This window comes from Lissotriton vulgaris, chromosome 7, assembly GCF_964263255.1.
Source record: "Lissotriton vulgaris chromosome 7, aLisVul1.2, whole genome shotgun sequence".
NCBI lineage: Eukaryota > Metazoa > Chordata > Amphibia > Caudata > Salamandridae > Lissotriton > Lissotriton vulgaris.
In genome coordinates, this window is record NC_141695.1 from 1,408,972,643 (window position 1) to 1,408,994,529 (window position 21,887).

Consider the following 21,887-nt stretch of genomic DNA (forward strand, 5'->3'; position numbering starts at 1 on the left):
CACTGGAAGCGTTGACTTAGTGGAGCTACCTTTGGGGCGTGGAAGTCAGGGAGGCCACCAGCTGGGATACATCTTTGGGGAAATAACCAGGGATCAGTCCAACATCCACTTACCCTATGTGGCCCTCTAATTAGGAATTTAGGGTCACTAATACAAATGAGTCGACTAGACCCTGAGCTTATGGAATGTAAGTCTTATGGACAAATGTTTTTCATTCACTAGAGGTGGGGGTTTACTTTTTTCCCTGACTAGTATAGGAAAAAGAGAAGATTGTTATTGAGATTCTGTCCTGAGGAATTTCCACAGATCCTCTTTGGAATATAAAGCCATGATACCTGCAGACCTATTCATTGACAAAGAAATCCATAGACAAATGACCATCTAAGCATTATTTAGTGAAAATTAAGGAAGATCGTTGCCCCTATAGTCTCGGAATCTTAACATAGACCCCACTAATGTATAAAAACGACTATTAGTACTCAATAGTTAATTTTAATCACACCATTCCAATCTTCCTAGATAGCCCTGCTGATGTCCTTCAACATTGTGGGCATTTGAGTGGCACTTTTGATAAACAGATTGCCGATAGAAAAAAGATCTCCCGTTGGGCATAGCAGCTCCCTAGCATTGGTCTCCCTAGCATAGCCTTTGCTCCACTAAGCAAACGCTTCTAGTGATCTTTAAGATCCGGACACTGAATACTTGATCTAGGATCCAATACGGAATGGTATTCTTAATTTCTGTTTGTATAAATTTGGGAGAGTGTATACTGGATCGGACTCTCTCTCAGTCCTCCACATTCAAACTTTATTGCACTCGTCAAGTGTGGTAATCAGGTGAGGGAGTCCTGCCTCCGTCTTCCCTTGATGTCTTGTGGTGATTGTAGTGTCCTAAAGTCCAAGCCCATACACAGCAAAAGTGATAAATCATTATTCTTTACTTCCACAATTCTCCCTCCCGTAATTCAATTCCTGGCTACTACAATCATCTGTAACATTGTTATTCAGAGCCGAAGATGCCTGAAGGTGTGCACATTTGGAGCATTGAACAAACCATGACTTTGCAAGGACTCAACAGTTGTAGTCCCTGAACAATACAAAACGTTATAGATCAAACATTACTTTCACTGTATCTATAGTCCCGAATCATCGAGGAAGATAAGAGTGTTTCAGCTCCATGTTGACAAGCAAAATAGCTATACTTTGTGCCAAAAGGGGTCTCAAGTGATCCAATGCTTTTTCCTTGGAACTCTGGTCAATAGGAGCCATCCAAAGCTAAAGGACTAAGGACTTCGCTTATAATTTGGCAGCCAAGTACTCTTTCACAAATGTGACGGATATCCCATTTCCCTTACAACAAGTGCATTAGGAAATAATGTAGATGTCATAAGGCAGACGGGATTTCACTCACAGTGGAGTACCAATTCGACACACTCAGAATCAGGCCCTAAGTTGAGTGCCTACTAAATTGTAATGGGACAGCCCATGTCGCTTTCGCCAAATCCCCCAGTTACTCCAACTTCTTTTTAATTATACGTTAATGGTGATATTAACATCTAGTATTGCTGACAACTTTTTGCTGTCTTTATATCTTCTATTCTGAGATTCTGGCAGTCTTACCTGCCTATCTGATTATGCATGAAAAATCTGCACCAAGGGATTGGGTTTGCGTGCTAGTCCGCCAGCAGAAGCCTAACTTCCAGCTCAGTGCTGTGGTCCTTTCGAAGTCCAGCTTACCACAAACACTGATGTTAAGTGCTGTGGAGTACTGGCCTGCGTGGATGCTTGTCACTGCAAGAGGATCGCCAAATTAAGGGCTTCTACCTGTAACTATATGCCTATGTGCTACGTCTTTACAACATCTGTTGTTCCTGTTCCAACAAACAGTTTTACTTCATCAAGACAAAGAAGAACCCCTGCTGTCAACTTCAATCATCGTGCCATATTCCCATATTCAGCTCTCCTTCTGTCTACAGATACCACCTCCACCTACTGTAGTTGGAATTCTGCCACCGTCTGGATTCCAGGACGAATTTGTCTGACCTTTGCTGCAAGTCTCGATGTTTGGTTCACTGTATCTGTCTGCTTTGAGGTGCTAAGTAGAAGGCACCCAGATATCCATAACACCTGTCCTGCCACATGGTATCTTAGTTCTTAACCCTCTTCTACCTCCTAATGTATGGCTTCACTGCTTGTCTTACATCTTTTGTATACTCAGTTGTACAAAGGTTAACTAACCACAATATGGCTTAAGATCCTGGGACTTTAGCTGTAAACAGCAATAACCACCATGGCTACTGCAGAGTGACCAACAATGTCTGAACAATAATGACGGTATACAGAGACAATAAAGCTCTATGTCCTCCAATTGAATGTTACAATCCTAAATAACTATTGACATGTCAATGTGTTTGAAGGGCCATTATAAAAATAAAATCATACTGGTGAATGAAAAATATATATAAAGGTAAGGTCCTCAATTACATATGATCTACTGGGTGTATTTTACTACAACGAACAGAGGGCTGGGTGGTAATTGCGCAGAGTTGTGAAACAGTAAAGTTAGTGAAAATCTCAGTAGCTCAAAGGATAAGGTGACAGCCATCCACCATCAACCAGATAGTATAGAAAAAATCCTAAACCATTCAGAACAAAACACAAATATATCCTGAGCTTGGTTTATCAACAGTAAAAGTCCTTAATAAATCAAGGTTGAGACGATCTTCTTATTCTTCTTTTATTTCACAGCACTTCTCCAAACACAATCCTAGCTGCCAACACGTGTTTCGTCTTTTGTGGTATAAGCCACAGACTTCCTCAGGGCTATTTCTATAAAGTTATCCGTATCAACCAGTAGAAATTATTATAAGCAGATATTTAAGGTTCTCCAAAACTGATAGGTTGATCAAATTCTGTGCTCCATGGCAAGGTGTACAGCCTTCTCCAAAAAAGTCCTCCAAATACAACAAATCACCAAAGAACCATTATCAACAGTATCGTCCAGCACAGTAGTAAAAGTGGCGTCTAGCCTTCTCTAACTGCTTGTAATAATTTCTACTGGTCGATACGGATAACTTTAGAGAAATAGCCCTGAGAAAGTCTGTGGCTTATACCACCAAAGATGAAACATGTGTTGTGTTTGGAGAAGTGCTGTGAAATAAAAGAAGAATAAGAAGGTCATCTCAACCTTGATTTATTAAGGACTTTTACTGTTGATGAACCGAGCTCAGGATATATTTGTGTTTTGTACTGGGTGTATTTTAACAGATGGATTTTCGCATTGCTTGTAGTGCTGCTTCAAGGATGTTCCAGCTTTCCCACCATGTACATATGTCTCAACAAAAAGCACATTAGAATGAATCACTTACCTCCTTGATGTCTTCATAGAACATGTACAGCATCCTGTGTGCGTTCTTCTTATCCCAGTAACCACGGACATGCTGGTACCAGGAGCCCCAGCTCACTACATAAAAAGCAGAGTGATGATATAAGAGCACCTTCCATCGCAGACAGCAAACAGTGAGGACTTTAGGAGTCCAATGGGTACATTTTATAAGCAGAGGACTGCCCACCTATGTTTCTAATTAAGAACCCGGACCATCAAATTCCGGTGACACAAGTTTCATAGGACATTCCATTGACCTGTTTCCAACTCTTTAATAAGCTAATTTATTCAGATAATTTAAGCACTTAACAAAACTGCCAAGGGTTCAGATTGCTTATGTGTGACATTTTCATAATTTTAGTGTAATTATGAGTGACATTCAACAACTATGAGTGATAAGTTCTCGCGAGCAAAATCAAGCAAGGAATACAAGGGAAACATATAAAAATCAGAAAGTACACCCATTTGAGCATAGAGAAACTCTAAGAAGATCTTACATTTGCTGCAAAGCACCAGAAATGGAATGGCACTAGGATGTCAGAGAGGCCCCAGCGCAGAGCCTCAGCCATCCTCACTGACGTTGAACTCAACTTTGTGCAGACTGCAGAAATTGAGTACAATGCAGAGCTCAGCTCAGGCACTGTAATACATGAAGTGTGGTACCTGGAAGTGATGGTTTTTCTCAGACCTTGCTACACTGAAATTAAATTGCTATTCAATGATAGTCAGTGAAATCAAAGATTCCCCCTTGCTCCTGCTTTGTAAATAAATAAATTAATTTGTATTTGTAAAGCACAAACTACTCACCCTTACGGGTCTCAAGGCGCTGGGGGCCCTTGTGGAAATTAAGTGAGCTAATGCCCCGAGTCACATGGTTCTGAGCTGAGCTGCCCTGGAGCCAGGGATCGAACCGTGAACCCTGTGCTTCGAAGTCAGTTGCGCTGGCCGATGCACCACACCTCTCCATTTGTCACATGCTCTGTTCCCAATTGTAAGCCACACACATCTGCTTCCATTTTTCTATTCTCCTTTATTCATCCACTTTGCAATCAGATTAAAACAACTACTTTTGCTCACCAATTTATACTCCACCAGTATACAAGTGCACCTTCCATTACCAGGAGTCTCCCTTGAGATATTTCTGGTCTTTAATGATTAGGTATCACCTTCGTCCATTACTCTGCAGTGAGTGTGGCTGCGAGTGGCTAAGACGCTGCATGAAGCTACCAATTTTCTTTATTCAAATCATCTAGTAGTAACCAGATATTACTGTGGCAAATGTGTCAGAATAGCTGTGAGTGCATGAAGGAGTGCAGGGGAAAATGCTAGTGCAAGAGCAGATGTCAGTGCTGCTGTGAGAGAGATTAATGATGCTAGCCCAAGTGTGAGTGCATGTGAAAGTTAAAGTGCCAGTTCAGGTGCTGGTATAAGTGACAGTGAAGGTGTGAGTGAGCTTACTGGTTCAAGTTCCAGTTGCATGACTGAGGTGCAAATGGGATTATTTAGCAACTTCCATTACAGGTGTGAGGAAGGTTACTGGGGTTTGTGGCAGTGAGGCGTGAGTGAAGTTGCTGGTATTAGTGTACCAGCATTTTTATGAGTGCAGGTGTAAGTGAGTTACATACAATTACTTATCTCCCTATGAACTCGCTAACTTATAGAAGAGCATCCGTTCTCTCATCTACTTGCTCACTCATTTGTCCACACATACACTCTCATCCTCTTATTTACCAATTCATCTGCTGATGCACATATCTATCACTCCTTGCAATATCTCATTCCATTATCCATGCATTCTTCTATTCATCCACACATCTATCCAAGTAGCACTCATTTTATTCACTCACTTATCAATGCACTCAGCCACCCTTTCATTCGTTCATGCACTCATACATACCTGTACCTCATCTACTCTTGCAAGCATTCAACTATCCATTCAATCATCCATGAATAGTGTGTGGTCGCATATACATCTATGCAAACGCATTATTAGATTCTCACAAACCTTCACAAACCTCCAAAGACACTCACATGCACAAACTCACCAATCAATGATCACCTTGGTTTAAACAGGAAGACTTAAGGTCTTTGATAATATTTCCATTATTTTAATTGTCATTTTGTAAATCAGTGCCATCGCCCTTCTTTCGACATGTTTTGAATTGCTTATTGTTCAGTCGAAACACCTAGCACCATTTTGGAAGGGGGTGAGCAATCCAAATATGCACCACGCGTCAAGGTAATTATCTACCAAACTGTTTACTGGTTTTGAGGGCAGTGAATGGAGAGCAGGGTGAGGGAAACCAAGCAGCGCACACTCCTCAAAACCACTCTTTCCTTGGAGAGTGGAAGTCTGACCACTGATGTTCTGCTTGAAGAAAGCCACGAGGAGTCCTGCTTCCGAAATGAAGCTGGGGCAGAGGAGACGCTTCTTTGTTAGCAGTCCGAGGTCCAGCAGAGCAGCTCAAACATTGCAATTAGAGGCAACGGAGCCTTCAGTGAGTGCACATTACAGGTGCCTTATAGCGCTCCAATACTTGGGGTCGAGTTCACGCTATCTATAAAATTGCATAAGAGGTAGTGGGCCAACACCGCGCAGCCGGATATTAACTTGAGACCAGACAAATAAAGTCGTCGCCCTCCTGTTAAACTGTCTGCTTCGTCTGGAACTGTTAGAAGACCTTAAGGTACACTCGCTCACACAGTGGGCTCGGCTTTCTGTATGAGATAATTAAAATCTAAACAAAACAAACGTCAGTACAGTTTTTTTGTATTTGTAGTCAAATCAATACAGCCGTAATGAAGTCCTAAACAACATACGCTAAAGACACCTTTTTCTGTCTTAATTATTCTCTTTTATTTCTTATTTTTCAAAGGAAAAGTTTTTTAATTTTTGAGAAACATTTACAATTTTTCAGATTTCAACACAAATATATTAAAACATACACCTATACAAATTTCAAATTTGTCATCCAAACCTCTCAATCTCTCCCACTCTACTTTCAATCCTCAATTACCTTTTTTCAACACAGCCAGAATCATAAGTGTGAATGCACCTAACACTAGTTCACCAATCTACTATACGCAAAAAATTGGCACTTACAACAGTCTTTATTTTGTGTATGCCCACAAACGTTATTTGTACAGTCATCCCTTACTGTCCTTTACCTTGAGGCTTAGTAGCGGGCCCCGGAGGCCGGTTCTCGCTCCGTGGTGCGGATACGCCATCATGGGTGAGTCAAGGTGAGCAGTCTAGGCTCTTCCAGCTCTCACACCTGAGCCCGGATCTCATTGCATAAAATCCGAGGCCAGAACGAGCGCACACTGTTACCTCTGCTGAGGCGTGAGCCGGGAGATAGATTAGCGTTCTACTGTTACTGGCTCAATTAAGTTCTGGCATTTGCACAGTTTCAGCAGCTTATTTTGCACAATTCTGTTTTTTAAAACTTCGTTTTTTACTGCTGCGCCGTTTTTAGATCTGACTAGTAAAATTGCACCTAATTTACTGTGACACATTATTTGTACAGTCATCCCTTACTGCCCTTTACCTTGAGGCTTGGTAGCGGTCCCCGGAGGCCGGTTCTTGCTCCGTGGTGCAGAACCGCCATCTTGGGTGAGTCAAGGTGAGCAGTCTAGGCTCTCCCAGTTCTCACACCTGAGTCCCTGTTAGTGCTCACATTGTATAAATCATGAGGCTGGAGCGAGCACGCAGTGGGCGCATGCAGCGGGCGAGAGAGTTTTACCACCTGGATCAGCCAAGGGTCTGACTCTGCCTCTGCCTCAAAACTCCGGCCAAATAAACAACCGGGACTATTTACACCTAAACACTGGTACTCGGACTCTCTTAGAGTGCTCAAATTGGGCTGAAAAAACTTGAACAATGCTGGCGTCGGGAGTATTGACTCCTGGCCAAATCCGCTCTTCGCAAAGCCCAGAGCAACTACTATACAACCATTAGGGAGGTAAAGAGTTGTTTTTATGCAAAGCAGATTGCTAAGGCCAACAACAATAGCAAGTAGATTTTCTACATTGTTCGAAGCTTCTAGAGCTGAACAGTCAGCCCTTCCAGCCTCAACGCAATGGTGGGAGGAGCTGTCTTCTATTTTTATTGAAAAAATACAGACTATCCAAGACAGCCTGGGGACGGGTTCCCGGGAGTCAAGGGATCTTTTTCCTCTGCCCCCGCAGTCCCCACCCCCTCAATGCCTCCATTTATGAAGTTCATGCCCATAGTTGGGTCTAATTCATTAGCCATTCTCAAATCTCTCAAGTCGGGCTCTCTTACCTGACCCATGCCCAACTAGAGTTCTGGCTGGGGTTGCTGAGGTGGTTAATCCCGAGGTTACCATGATTATTAATCTATCCCTACAGACTGCTGCTGTACCCTCGACTTGGAAACAGGCCAAGCTTCTGCCACTGTTAAAAAAACCCTCCTTGGATCCGCTTAAACTTGCCAGCTATCGTCCCATCCCTCTCCTCCCAGCACTGTCTAAGGTTTGTGAAAAGGTGGTTTTTCGTCAGCTTGGGGCCTATGTGGAAGCATCCGGTGTTCTTCACCCGGCGCAATCTGGCTTTAGGGCATCATGTAGCACTGAGACTGCACTGGTGGAAATGGCTGAGGCTATTAGGGAATGTCTGGACGCAGGCGTCAGAGCAGCTCTGGTGTTACTTGATCTCTCTGCCACCTTCGATACGGTGCCCCACCAATTCTTACCCGACTCTCAGACATTGGCATTGTTGGCCCCACTTGGGATTGGCTGAAATCTTTTCTTGAAGAACGCACCAAGAAGGTCTGGATGCCACCTTTCTCATCGGCTGCCAGGAAAAGATCCACAGGAGTCCCACAGGGTTCTACTCTGAGCCCTTTGCTTTTTAATATCTACTTGACTCCGTTGATCTTTCTGGCAGAGGAACTGGGAGCAAAAATAATAGCATATGCTGACAACACCCAGCTCCTATTTACCTGGAAAGATTCTGACTTGTCGACCGAATCTGCCCAGAAATGTCATGCATCGGTGTTTCAGTGGCTTGCACTTGCCCAACTGAAGTGCAACGAGGATAAGTCAGCGATCCTTCTGTACGGTCAGTTCCCGCCTGCCTTTTGAGAATCTCTGTGGCCACCTGACTTCCCTCAACCTAACTCTGAGGGTGCCCCAGCAAAGAACTTGGGGGTATGGTTTGGAGAAGATCTTCGGTTTTCAGTGCAAATTAAGAAACTCACCGGAGTGTGCTTCGGCACTCTTAAATATCTAAGTAGATTCTTCCCCCTGCTTCCTAGGCTAGCTAAGGAAATGGTCACCCAGGCTCTTATTCTTTCTCGCATTGATTATGCCAATGCCCTGTACAGTTTAAAAAACAACTTAAAACTTTCCTCTTTAACCAGCTGGTTTAATCTCCTTGCTCCTCAGGTCACTGTAATTTTGCGCGCCAGGAAACTCACGAGTAATTGTGTGCAATATAAAACTTAACATAACATAACGGGAAACATCACTTACAACGCATTTATTACAACGCACTACCATTACAACGCAACCATTACAACGCAAACCATTACAACGCATTGCGCTGGGGGGCGCTCTAGGATAGGGAATATATTTAATTTACTATCCAACACCTTCCCTACTATCCACGGGGACTGGAGTTGGAATAGTAAATTAAATAAATCACTATCCAGCGCTTAAAAGCACTATGCGTTGTAGTGGTATGCGATGTAAAAACCGCGTTGTAACAGCAGGCGTTGTAATAGCCTGCGTTGTAATGACACCAATCCTAACATAACATTACATAACATAACATACATTCCCCACAGCATAACTGAACAAGCAGGTACCACTTTGCATATTCTCAATGATCTCATACATTCATGCAAGTTAAGTCACTCAGTGTATTCTCCCTGTAAATAACTAGTCTAGTCCATATCTTGTTTTAGGGTGGGTACAGGCTGCTTACACTGCTTAATTTGTAAAAGTATAAATCTTGGGCTCAGTTTCTCTCAGAAGCCTGCTGCCAAAGGTGCTGAATGTAGGATTTTCCTAGTACCAAGGCTGTCTACTTTTGATTTCACCTCATGTCTCTTTCATCCACTCCTATCCACTCTCTGTCTCTTTAACTCACTCTTCAGGGTTCATTTTCATCCCTGCTGTCTTCCTTTGTCACAGTTTTTCCAATTTTCCCTTTCTTCTTCTTTCATCCTTTACTGCCTGTTTGTTGTTATGGATGTAGGAAAGTGCCCCTCTACCACTTTTAGCTCAAATTCTGATGGTTATGACTCTGAAAGTGCACTGGAGCCTGCTGCCCCGGCCCCATTGCCAGTGCTCTCTCCCTACAGCTGTTATGTGCGAATTATCAACCCCAATTGAAGAGGACTTTAATCCCCTTGAAAGTCCCTGGTCTATGGGGCACCAGAGGTACCCAGGACATGGGTGGTAAAGGGGTCCCCAGGACTTGTAGCACTATTTGTGCCACCCAGATTAACCCAAGTAAACTACTGACCGCAGGGCTGCCATTACAGACAGTGTAAATTGCTCCATTTCAACTTTGTCAATGCACTGCTTTTAAAATTTGCCTGTCACCACTAAGTAAGGTCTCCTGAGCCCAAGAGGCAGGGTGCATTCTATTAAAGGTGTGGGCATGTAAGTACAAGCTTATATGTCCCTATAGTGGCCTTTATCATTAAAGTCCACTATACGTGGTAGGCAGTCCATATGATGGCATGTGCTGGCATGCAATCAAATTCGAAGTTGGCAGCTCAATTATGGTACCGCCTAAATATGTTGTGTTTGGTATCAAACAACAAGCCCCATTACCCCTGACATGAACCTTGTGTCGAGGGCAATGTGGCATGCATTCAGGTGGCTGCCTTAGAGGTTGCACACCTGGTTGTCCCAGCATTAGGAATGAAGCCCTGAGCAGAAAGGAGTTCACACCCCCTCCCTCTCAGGATGGCTAGTGAAGTAGCATATCAAGGTGGTGATTTTCAAAAGCCACACTGCCTCTCATAGGCACCAGGTCTGCTTCCCATAGGAAGAAATAACCTTCCCCGAAATCCCAGACACATTTGCTCCCGAACAGGGAAATTAGGTATGCAGGAGGTATACAAAGTCAGAGGGCCGGCCACACCTCTAGGATGGACTGCCTGGTCTACACAGCTAAGGAAGACTTCTGCCAGGTGGTCGAAATAGTGAGTTCTGGGTAGAATAAGTCACCTACACCCATGGATGTGGTCACCTCAGAGGTGGACTAGCTGCAGGGACTAGCAGTCCATTGTCTAATTCATGGGCACTCACAAACTTTCTCTCGGGGGCCAAATTTACAGTTTGGTTTGTGTCCGAGGGCCGCATCGGTGGGGGGGCAGGGTCAGTGGGGGAGGGGGGGGGGCTAGAGCAACAACATAAAACTGACCATGAGGTTGATCATAGGTCCCTGCAGCGGACGCCTTTGTCCATTGAGCCGTCCCGGTATACACACATCTCTCTCGGTCTCCCTCCTTCTCTCTAGCTCTCTCTCCCTCTCTCCTGTCTTCCTCTGTCTCACTCCGACTGTCTCACTCCCTCTCTCTCACTCCCTCTCTCTCACTCCCTCTCCGTCCCCCTCCCTTTCCCTCCCTCTCACTCACTCTGTCTCACCCCCTTTCACTCACTTTCCCTCCCTCTCCCTCCATTTCCCTTCCTTTTCCTCCCTTTCCCTCCCTCTCCGTCTCCTTCCCTTTCCCTCCCTCTCACTCCCTCCCTTTCCCTCCCTCTCTGTCTCCATCTCACTCCCTCTCCCTCCCTGTCCGTCTCACTCCCTCTCCGTCTCACTCACTCCCTCTCCCTCCCTCTCCCACTCACTCATTCACTCTCACTCTCTCCCTCTCTCTCACTCGCTCACTCCCTCCCTCTCACTCACTCCCTCTTATTCACTCCCTCCCTCTCACTCTCACTCACTCACTCCCTCCCTCACTCCCTCCCTCTCACTCCCTCCCTCTCACTCCCTCCCTCCCTCTCACTCACCCCCTCCCTCCCACTCACTCCCTCCCTCCCACTCCCTCCCTCCCACTCACTCCATCCCTCTCACTCACTCCCTCCCTCTCACTCACTCCCTCCCTCTCACTCACTCCCACTCACTCCCTCCCTCCCACTCACTCACTCACTCACTCACTCACTCACTCACTCCCTCCCACTCACTCCATCCCTCTCACTCACTCCATCCCTCTCACTCACTCCATCCCTCTCACTCACTCCATCCCTCTCACTCCCTCCCTCTCACTCCCTCCCTCCCACTCACTCCATCCCACTCACTCCATCCCTCTCACTCACTTCATCCCTCTCACTCACTCCTGCTCACTCACTCCCTCTCACTCACTCACTCCCTCTCACTCACTCACTCAACTCATTTACTCACTCACTCCCACTCACTCCCTCTCCCTCACTCACTCCCTCTCTCACTCCCTCTCCCTCACTCACTCCCTCTCTCCCCCTCTCTCACTCCCTCTCACACTCTCCCTCTCACTCCCACTCACTCACTCCCACTCACTCACTCCCACTCACTCACTCCCACTCATTTACTCATTCTCTCTCACTCCCTCTCAGTCACACACTCCCTCTCACTCACTCCCTCTCCCTCACTCCCTCTTCCTCACTCCCTCTCCCTCACTCCCTCTCCCTCACTCCCTCTCCCTCACTCCCTCTCACTCTCACTCCCTCTCACTCACTCCCTCCCTCTCACTCCTTCCCTCCCTCCCTCTCACTCACTAACTCCCTCTCACTCACTCACTCCCTCTCACTCTCTCTCTCTCCCTCTCCGTCCCCCTCCCCCTCCCTTTCCCTCCCACTCCCTCTGTCACCTCACCCTGCCTGTGCGCCAGCCGGGGCACACACACACTCACAGCCGCACCCGAGCACTTCACAGGTCATTAAAAGACCATTTGCATATTAATGATGCCTTTGTATTTCACCTCTTCTTAGGCCCCTGCAGCTTTACTCTGCCATTCCTAGGATCGCCCGCTGGCAGCCCCCACAAAGCAGCAAGAGTCTCTCTCGCTGCTGCAGACACTTTAAAAAAAAACTCGGGAAACACAGGTATGATGTCTCGGCGGTCCGCGGGCCGCCAAGAAAGGCTTGCCGGGCCGCCACTAGCCCGCGGGCCGTACTATGAGTACCCCCGGTCTAATTGCTACCACGCCCCTAACTCCCCTAAATCAAGGATTTAGGGACCCGCTGGACACCAGAATCTCCCTTCTGAATCAACCTGCATCGAAGAAGAAAAAGAAGAGCTCTGTGTTTGGGACAACAGTACTTGCACAAATTAAAAGAGGACTACTCTGCACCTGCGGTAATGCTCCTGGAACTGCCTGATTGAGCTTTTATGTAGGCTAACTCTCAGTTCCCCCAGACAGAGGGACACATGTGAGAGCCTGAAACATCCTCAGACTGCCCTTGACTAGTGACACTAGTTCCCTGAAAACTGCAGGTAAAACAATGCTCCAGACCTGAAGAATCTCTAGCTATCTGGCCCTTAGAGGGATCGCCCAAATCCAGATGGTCTACTGCATTGTGAGAAGTGTAGTTCTGCCTTTTACGAAAGTACAAGCAACTACCATGTTCCCTGGCACATCTGATGTTGAAGTACTTTTCAACAAAGTTTACGCTGCCAAGGTTTGTTGGTCACCAGTATGGCAACCGACCCCTGCACTCAATGCAGCACCCCGAGGGAACTCCATCCGACCTGCGACCAACGTCAGTAACAACCCCTTAGTTGTGTTTTTGCATCTTGTTCCCCTGAGCACCATGTAAGCAGTAAAAAGCAGTTTTTACCCGTGTCCTGTTCAGTACCACGGGAAGCCAGGACCACACTGCACCCGGGCAAAACAGGCCAGGGAAAATTGAACTGATTGTCATGGGTTAGATCTAGGACCTGCTCACCTTAACCTTGCTTGGGTTCCATGCAACTCAACTTGCAAGTGACTGTTATTCACTACCACTTTTTCCTATTGACTGCAATGCAAAAGATCTGCAGTATTGCAGTGATTTATGTAGTCTTCTAAAATCCATAACTCCGTTTGTATGTATCCGTTCACGTTCGTTTTGGTGTCTAATTTTAGATAAAAATACACTTAGGGGCCTATTTTTATATCGCTCGGAAAGCTTAGGTTGGAGGCTTTCTGACCGAGATCGTCGGTTTCATTTCCAACCGGCTGATTGCAATACAGCCGGTCGGTATTGAAACCAGCCTGTCATTCCGGCTGGATTCTGATGGGCTCAAGGAGCCCGTCGGCTAGTTGGAAACCGGCCGTAATGCCAATGGACATCATTTCCGCTGTTGGGATTACGATGTGCCGCATCCTACAAGCTTTCCATGTAGGCCTGTCCGACATGGAAAGTTTATCGGAAAGCATGTTTGGGGGCCCACTCTGTGGACTTCGGTTGGGGGTTGAGGTTGAACCCTGCACCTTGTGGAAGGCACCCTGAGGTGCCTGGCACCCGGTGCAGAGATGAACACAACCTCGCATTTCCCTATGGGAACTTGTGATACGGTAGGCTTACGGGCGTAAGACATTCTCCCATAGGGAAATGTGGGAATGCAACTGAATTAGGCTGTCATGACCACCGACTGAGGTCGGTCAGTCTCGTTTTCACCACGGTGTCTGACCAATATTGTATTAAGCCACTTTATTTTTAAAAACTGGTTTCAGATTTCTATCTAATCATTCCAATTACCTATCGTCCAGGTTGGTACTCTTGCTTGACACATGTTCCACTAGAAAAGGCTGACAGCTCTTTGCCACTCTATCAGCTAAGGATTTATTCTTGTGAATCAAAGGACCATCTTTGAGGTCTGGGAGAATTTTGCATGGTGTAGCCTAACCGGTGTCACCACATAATACTTCACCTACCTACAATGGGTCAAAATATAGCCATTGCCTTGTGAAGCTTGGTTACCAACGCAGCGCCTCAAACACTCGCACACATACTGCCATGCGGTCAGAGGAAGATTCATGGAGTAAGCAGGGGGAGGGACTTATCTGATGCACATTAAAAATAACTTACGCTTTCCATCCATGAAGTTCTGGAGGTACTGCTCCCACTGGCCAGGCTCAGGCTGCAAATTGAAAATCTTTTCAAAAAAGTAGAAGGAGACAACGCTGTCCTTGGGATTTCTGGCTATGTAAATTACCTGATGGTGAAAAATTGAAAGAGAGGGTAGAGGCATCTTGAATCGCTCAGTACCACAAACTAGTGTGAGGAACAAAAGTGATGGTTTGCTTCTTTTTTTAACACAATTGTACTGCATTTTAGTGATTCATACCTATTGCATATGTCACAACAGGATACAACCGTCAGAAGTACAGACAGTGATACAGTAGATATATTTACACACAAAGCACGCTGTAAATACCTCAGGCAAAGTCACTGGTGAAATGGCATGTAGAAATGTTGCTAGTAATATAAAGTATCAGAGGCTTGGAGTAAGGTTGACCTGACATATGTATGGGTCTACTTAATGCAAAAAATATATATATAACACATACAATGCCATAATATCATTCTACCCTCCCTCCTCTTACCCAAACTCATTATTGCCTGCATATACATGTATGCATAGGTGGTGTGCCGTGGAGTAGACAAATCTGTACCGGGATGGAACTCGTATGTCTAAATTTTCTAGGCATATGAGTCCATCACCACCCCGTTTTGTACTGCTTTTGGCCGCCATAAGTGTGGCAGGGTATGCTCAGACGTGAGTCCCTTGCTCACTTTGCCACTGGATTCAAGTAAGCCGGGCTGAAGACGGCTGGAATGCCAGAAACCGGTCCTCGGAAGCTTGTTTCCGGTCCAGGGAAGACATGGCTTGGCAGTTCGGGCTGGACTGTTCCCATGAGGCACAGGGTCAGACTGATTTGCATATAGCCATGTCTGAACTGGGGTGGCAGAGTGGGCTAAAGAACGGTGATGGATTAAACCCAGATCCTTTGACTGGGTGTGAGTGTTTGATTGATTCAGATGCTCCGTCCATCACCACCCCCTTTTGTATTGCTTTTGGTCGCCATAAGTGTGGCAGGGTATGCTCAGACGTGAGTCCCTTGCTCACTTTGCCACTGGATTCAAGTAATCCGGGCTGAAGACGGCTGGACTGCCAGAAACCGGTCCTCGGAAGCTTGTTTCCGGTCCAGGGAAGACATGGCTTGGCAGTTCGGGCTGGACTGTTCCCAAAGAGGCACAGGGTCAGACTGATTTGCATATAGCCATGTCTGAACTGGGGTGGCAGAGTGGGCTAAAGAACGGTGATGGATTAAACTCAGATCCTTTGACTGGGTGTGAGTGTTTGATTGATTCAGATGCTCCGACCATCACCACCCCCTTTTGTACTGCTTTTGGCCACCATAAGTGTTGCAGGGTATGCTCAGACGTGAGTCCCTTGCTCACTTTGCCACTGGCTCCAAGTAAGCCGGGCTGAAGACGGCTGGAATGCCAGAAACGGGTCCTCGGAAGCTTGTTTCTGGTCCAGGGAAGACATGGCTTGGCAGTTCGGGCTGGACTGTTCCCATGAGGCACAGGGTCAGACTGATTTGCGTATAGCCATGTCTGAACTGGGGTGGCAGAGTGGGCTAAAGAACGGTGATGGATTAAACCCAGATCCTTTGACTGGGTGTGAGTGTTTGATTGATTCAGATGCTCCGTCCATCACCACCCCCTTTTGTACTGCTTTTGGCCGCCATAAGTGTGGTAGGGTATGCTCAGACGTGAGTCCCTTGCTCACTTTGCCACTGGATTCAAGTAAGCCGGGCTGAAGACGGCTGGAATGCCAGAAACCGGTCCTCGGAAGCTTGTTTCCGGTCCAGGGAAGACATGGCTTGGCAGTTCGGGCTGGACTGTTCCCATGAGGCACAGGGTCAGACTGATTTGCATATAGCCATGTCTGAACTGGGGTGGCAGAGTGGGCACAAGAACGGTGATGGATTAAACCCAGATCCTTTGACTGGGTGTGAGTGTTTGATTGATTCAGATGCTCCGTCCATCACCACCCCCTTTTGTATTGCTTTTGGCCGCCATAAGTGTGGCAGGGTATGCTCAGACGTGAGTCCCTTGCTCACTTTGTCACTGGATTCAAGTAAGCCGGGCTGAAGACGGCTGGAATGCCAGAAACCGGTCCTCGGAAGCTTGTTTCCGGTCCAGGGAAGACATGGCTTGGCAGTTCGGGCTGGACTGTTCCCAAAGAGGCACAGGGTCAGACTGATTTGCATATAGCCATGTCTGAACTGGGGTGGCAGAGTGGGCTAAAGAACGGTGATGGATTAAACCCAGATCCTTTGACTGGGTGTGAAAATTTGATTGATTCAGATGCTCCGTCCATCACCACCCCCTTTTGTACTGCTTTTGGCCGCCATAAGTGTGGCAGGGTATGCTCAGACGTGAGTCCCTTGCTCACTTTGCCACTGTATTCAAGTAAGCCAGGCTGAATACGGCTGGAATGCCAGACACCGGTCCTCGGAAGCTTGTTTCCGGTCCAGGGAAGACATGGCTTGGCAGTTCGGGCTGGACTGTTCCCATGAGGCACAGGGTCAGACTGATTTGCATATAGCCATGTCTGAACTGGAGTGGCAGAGTGGGCTAAAGAACGGTGATGTATTAAACCCAGATCCTTTGACTGGGTGTGAGTGTTTGATTGATTCAGATGCTCCGTCCATCACAACCCCCTTTTGTTATGCTTTTGGCCGCCATAAGTGTGGCAGGGTATGCTCAGACGTGAGTCCCTTGCTCACTTTGCCACTGGATTCAAGTAAGCCGGGCTGAAGACGGCTGGAATGCCAGAAACCGGTCCTCGTAAGCTTGTTTCCGGTCCAGGGAAGACATGGCTTGGCAGTTCGGGCTGGACTGTTCCCATGAGGCACAGGGTCAGACTAATTTTCATATAGCCATGTCTGAACTGGGGTGGCAGAGTGGGCTAAAGAACGGTGATGGATTAAACCCAGATCCTTTGACTGGGTGTGAGTGTTTGATTGATTCAGATGCTCCGTCCATCACAACCCCCTTTTGTACTGCTTTTGGCCGCCATAAGTGTGGCAGGGTATGCTCAGACGTGAGTCCCTTGCTCACTTTGCCACTGGATTCAACTAAGCCGGGCTGAAGACGGCTGGAATGCCAGAAACCGGTCCTCGTAAGCTTCTTTCCGGTCCAGGGAAGGCATGGCTTGGCAGTTCGGGCTGGACTGTTCCCATGAGGCACAGGGTCAGACTAATTTTCATATAGCCATGTCTGAATTGGGGTGGCAGAGTGGGCTAAAGAACGGTGATGGATTAAACCCAGATCCTTTGACTGGGTGTGAGTGTTTGATTGATTCAGATGCTCCGTCCATCACCACCCCCTTTTGTACTAAATATTCTATAGGGATGCGGTCTAGGTATTTTGCTGCAGCTAGAATGACATGCCAAAACATATGGCTGGTGGTGAAGATGATACTAGGTTGGCAAAGCGTCGGCAGGGCTCACTACAGACTATCGGTTCTCAGCAATGGAGGGAGAGACAGTCAAGGGTTAGCACATCCCAGGGCTGAGTAAGGGACAAGTAAAATCAGGAATTATTCCTTAGCTGCTTCTGGGGCTCTAAATGATTCAAGCAGTGCATCCATTCTATGACTATGGGGCATTTCCATAAACCACAATACTCTTCCCTACACAGTGCACAGCTTTCAGCCATGCTCCAACGCAGAACCTTTCCCGCCACTAGGGGGCAAGGGGTACAAAAGGGGATTTCAAGCATTTTGTGATGAAGTGATTTGCCAAAAAGTCAGCAAAGTGTGCCAACACTCTGGAGCCCTTAGACCTAGCCCCAGAATGCAGTGTTCGGGCATCCTTCCAGTGGTCAGACTTCGCCATCTCCGATAGGGCTGTATGACTAGCCGCTAAATAAGAAGAAATATAGTGACAAGCCCATAGCAGGTGTGTTAGGGCCGCTTCCTATGTGTGACGATGTGGACCGGCAATGGAGGTGGTAAGGAACATGGAGTGAAGTTTTTGCAGCATAAGGTGGACCCTGTGAAACATGGAAAACTGTATACATTTGATACAGGTTTGCAGGAAGTTTTTACTGGAGTATTCGATGAGAAAGGACCATTCCTTATCATGGAGACTATGTTAGAGATCTTCCTCCCAGTTTGTCCGTAAGGAGGCCAAGGAAACTGTCAGGTGCGTATGCAGGTCCCGGTTTAGCCATCTAATTAGGTGGCTCCCATGGTCCATAGAATTAATTGCTTGCAAAAATTCATGAGTGACTGCTTCAGAGCCATTTGGAGCCCAGTGTTTACGAACATAGCGTACGATGCTGACATGCGTTAAAGAAAGTGTTTTCGGGAGGCCATGCATCTGAGTAAATTCCTGGTGGGTCATGAGGGTATAAACTTCAAAGAGTGCAGCAAATGTTTCTGACCCGGCCTGTTCCCAGGGCCACAATCTCCTCTCCGTCAAAGTACCCAAGGATGTTTGGAGACCCCTGAGAGAGAAATCAGAGAATAATGCACATGAGGGGCAGAGTAATGCAGGGTAATCTTCCAGTGTGCCAGAGCCAGGTGCAGTAAAAGAGTACATGGTAAAGGTGCGCTGGCACCAGGACAGATCAGGCGGTGCACCTTACCCTTGTTGTGCATGTGTTGTGTATAAACAATTTCAGTCAGATGATGACCAGCTAACCATTATGATAGCCATTGCAGCTGCCCCACCAAGTAGTAGGCCTTGAAGTCTGGGGCACCTATGCCACCGCTGTCGGGGGCAGCTGCATCATGGGCAAACTAACCCTGCACCATCAGGGCCCAACATCAGATCAATTAATAAGGAATTTATCAGTTCAAAAAAACGTTGCAGGCACTACCACTGGCAAGTTGACAAATTGGCACAGCTGTTGGGGTAACACATAACCATTTTGGGCAGAGTCAGTTGTCCTGCCACCAATAGAGGCAAAGTAAACCAAAAACCTATTTTTGATTTATTGAAGCGATGGTCTCTAAGAGATTTCCATCAAACAGACCTTTGGCTTCATGAAGAAATATGAAATCAATACTATATAATGTTGTCATAATGTATCCAATATATATCTGCTACTTCGATAGAAGCCCCCTTGTAAATACACTCGACCCATGTACATCTTAAGAATCGGGCCCGATTTGAACAAAGGCCATCTTGGTTTCATTTCCCGAGGCCTCGTTCGTTAGTAAGGAAGACACGTGACATGCTGCTGAGAGGAGAGTCTGAAAGGTCGGCCTAGGCTATGAACAGAGCATTGATTCTAACTTAGGAAACTCAAGGTCACATCTGCTCTTTCTTGTAGGATGAGCACATTCTTGCAGGCACCATGCCTATTCTCCCATGCACCAGAACGAAAGGGAGGCCCCTTTACTGGCCTACCCCCGGAATAACTTTAGCAGAGTTTGGAACCAATATATTGTGCCTTATATGTGTTTTTCTGTTGGTGTGTCAAGAACTGTTTTTTTTCCATGTACGGGGTTTCTATGAGGTATGTCGAAAGTATATATGCACTGTTTTGAACGGGATCCAGCAGTCTCCTCTGAACACCTTTGCGAGTTGTGACCAGAGGGAGGCTCCCCTACATAGGGCGCTTTGCAAAATTAACGATTGAACCTTTTCCATTGCTGACTGATTTATGTATGGTAAATGAGGTATATGGGCTATTGGTAAGTATAGCTCAATGGTATATTTTTGCAGTACTTCATTCACTGTATATTTGTATACCGAGATACCGGAACGTTTGGGGCGCTCTCTGTAGTCAACCAGACCATTTTGTTAAAAGCACCTGTAAAGGAGAAAGCATAAGATTTATTGTAATTGAGCCGGAGGCCAGACAAGTCACCAAATGAGGAGAGAAGTTTGGAGATCGCTGTTAGGTCTGGAGAGAGATATCATAGATATAATGCCATGTCTTTGGCATATAATGATATGGCATACAACATTGGGCCTTGTGGGATACCCTATCCATGTGCAGCCCGTCAAATTTGTTGCACCAAAGGTTCTAATGCAAGCACAAAGAGCAGTGGTGAGAGCGGACATCCCTGTCTGGTGCTACTGAACACCCGATACTAAGAGGAGATATGTGTTCCCATTGTAGCTCTCGCAGTGGGATGAGTGTATAAAAGTTTGACCCGGCGTATGTAGGTAGGCTGTATTTGAAATGCACTAATGCAGCAAACTTGATATCTCAGCCCTAGGTGTCAAAGACCTGTTGCACCGAGGATTCGAAAGAACAGCTGTATATTAAATGAGGTGCTTCAATGAGGACAAAACTAAGGGTGGGCGGCAAATTCAGCTCCGCCAGCGGAGTTCACTCAGTTTTTGTCACTCCGCACTCTGCTTGGGAGGTGGAGTTTGGCAAAAAGTCTGTCTACCCCACATAGTGGAGTTGCACCCACCACTAGTTATACTAAACATGTAAAATAATGCACATTTAATAACATCTTAGCAAATAGAGACTCGTCAATGAGCGAGACCTTTCTCTATGTGCCAAAAGTAAGAGCCCCGGAGTGAGTGCATGTGTAGATGGAGCCAAAGCTTACCTAGCCCGTGTGAGTCACATCCTTACCATTTGATTGCAGCCCAAGTCACATGATGATGTAACGCCCCGGCCCTCTCTGCTACGAGCTCTCCTCCTTTCCGGAACCTCCCCTCTCCTTCCTACCCTGCCACCCTCCTCTTGGGCCTAGTGCTGCTGCTGGGGTGAAGTCATCATTTAAAAATGGCAGGGATGCCGCCAGGAGGCTGCAAGGCAAAACAACCTCCAGCCAAGTTCCAAGCTGACGTGGGGACCTGGAACTGCATGTCGCCCTTGGAGACGTGTAAACAACAGACAAGGAATCAGAGCTGCCTATGAGGGGGCCTGGGCAGCTGTCTGTGAGATCACAGCAAAGTAATTAAAAAACACAAGCAACTCTGAGTCCTGTCACTGATTTACTGAGTTTGATCAAAAAATGGGAGAAGAAGAAAAGATTAGAAGAATTAAAAAAAAGAAAAAACATATCCAGGTGTTTCAAGATCACAGGAAAGAGAACTAGCAGACCTTGCAGAGGGGTGGGACAGGGATGTCAACAGGTGGGCTCTCACTTGTGATTACCTGAGAGTATGAATGCATGCGCATTTCATCATAAAATATAAAATATTAAAGTAGGGGTGGGCGAGTGGAGCAACTTTGCAGAATTCCGTGTAGGGCAGCTCTGCAAGCTCCGCCCACCCTTAAAACTAATTGCATTGACCTGTGTGTATCAGATGTGGGAGCAGTGGGAACAAGCGTAGCACTAATACCTTGCTCAAGATTTTATATTCAGTATTGTTCAGGGATAAGGGCCTGTAAGAGGTCATATCCTCTGGGGGTCGACTTGGCTTTAAAACCGGCCGTAACACAAGCTCCTATTGAGGGAAAGGAGGTGCAGTTCATCCCTGCACCCCATGACAGGTGCCACAAGGTGCCTGCCACAAGGTGCAGGGATCAACAGGGGTGCCTCCTCGGCCACCAAACAGAGGCCAT

The 21,887-nt window shown here is 46.6% G+C and overlaps 1 protein-coding gene across 3 annotated transcripts in view; it reads right to left on the reverse strand.

Annotated features, from left to right (window-relative positions):
* The window catches only part of LOC147705738 (sulfotransferase 1C1-like), a 293,598-nt gene that overhangs the window by 63,846 nt on the left and 207,865 nt on the right, over positions 1-21,887 (reverse strand). For all 3 annotated transcript variants that reach the window (XM_086932185.1, XM_086932187.1, XM_086932186.1), the window contains 2 exons: positions 14,412-14,538; positions 3,368-3,462 (listed from right to left, as the gene is read on the reverse strand). In XM_086932185.1, coding sequence (XP_086788311.1) covers positions 3,368-3,462; positions 14,412-14,538 — 222 coding nt within the window. The remainder of the gene's footprint in view (positions 1-3,367; positions 3,463-14,411; positions 14,539-21,887) is intronic.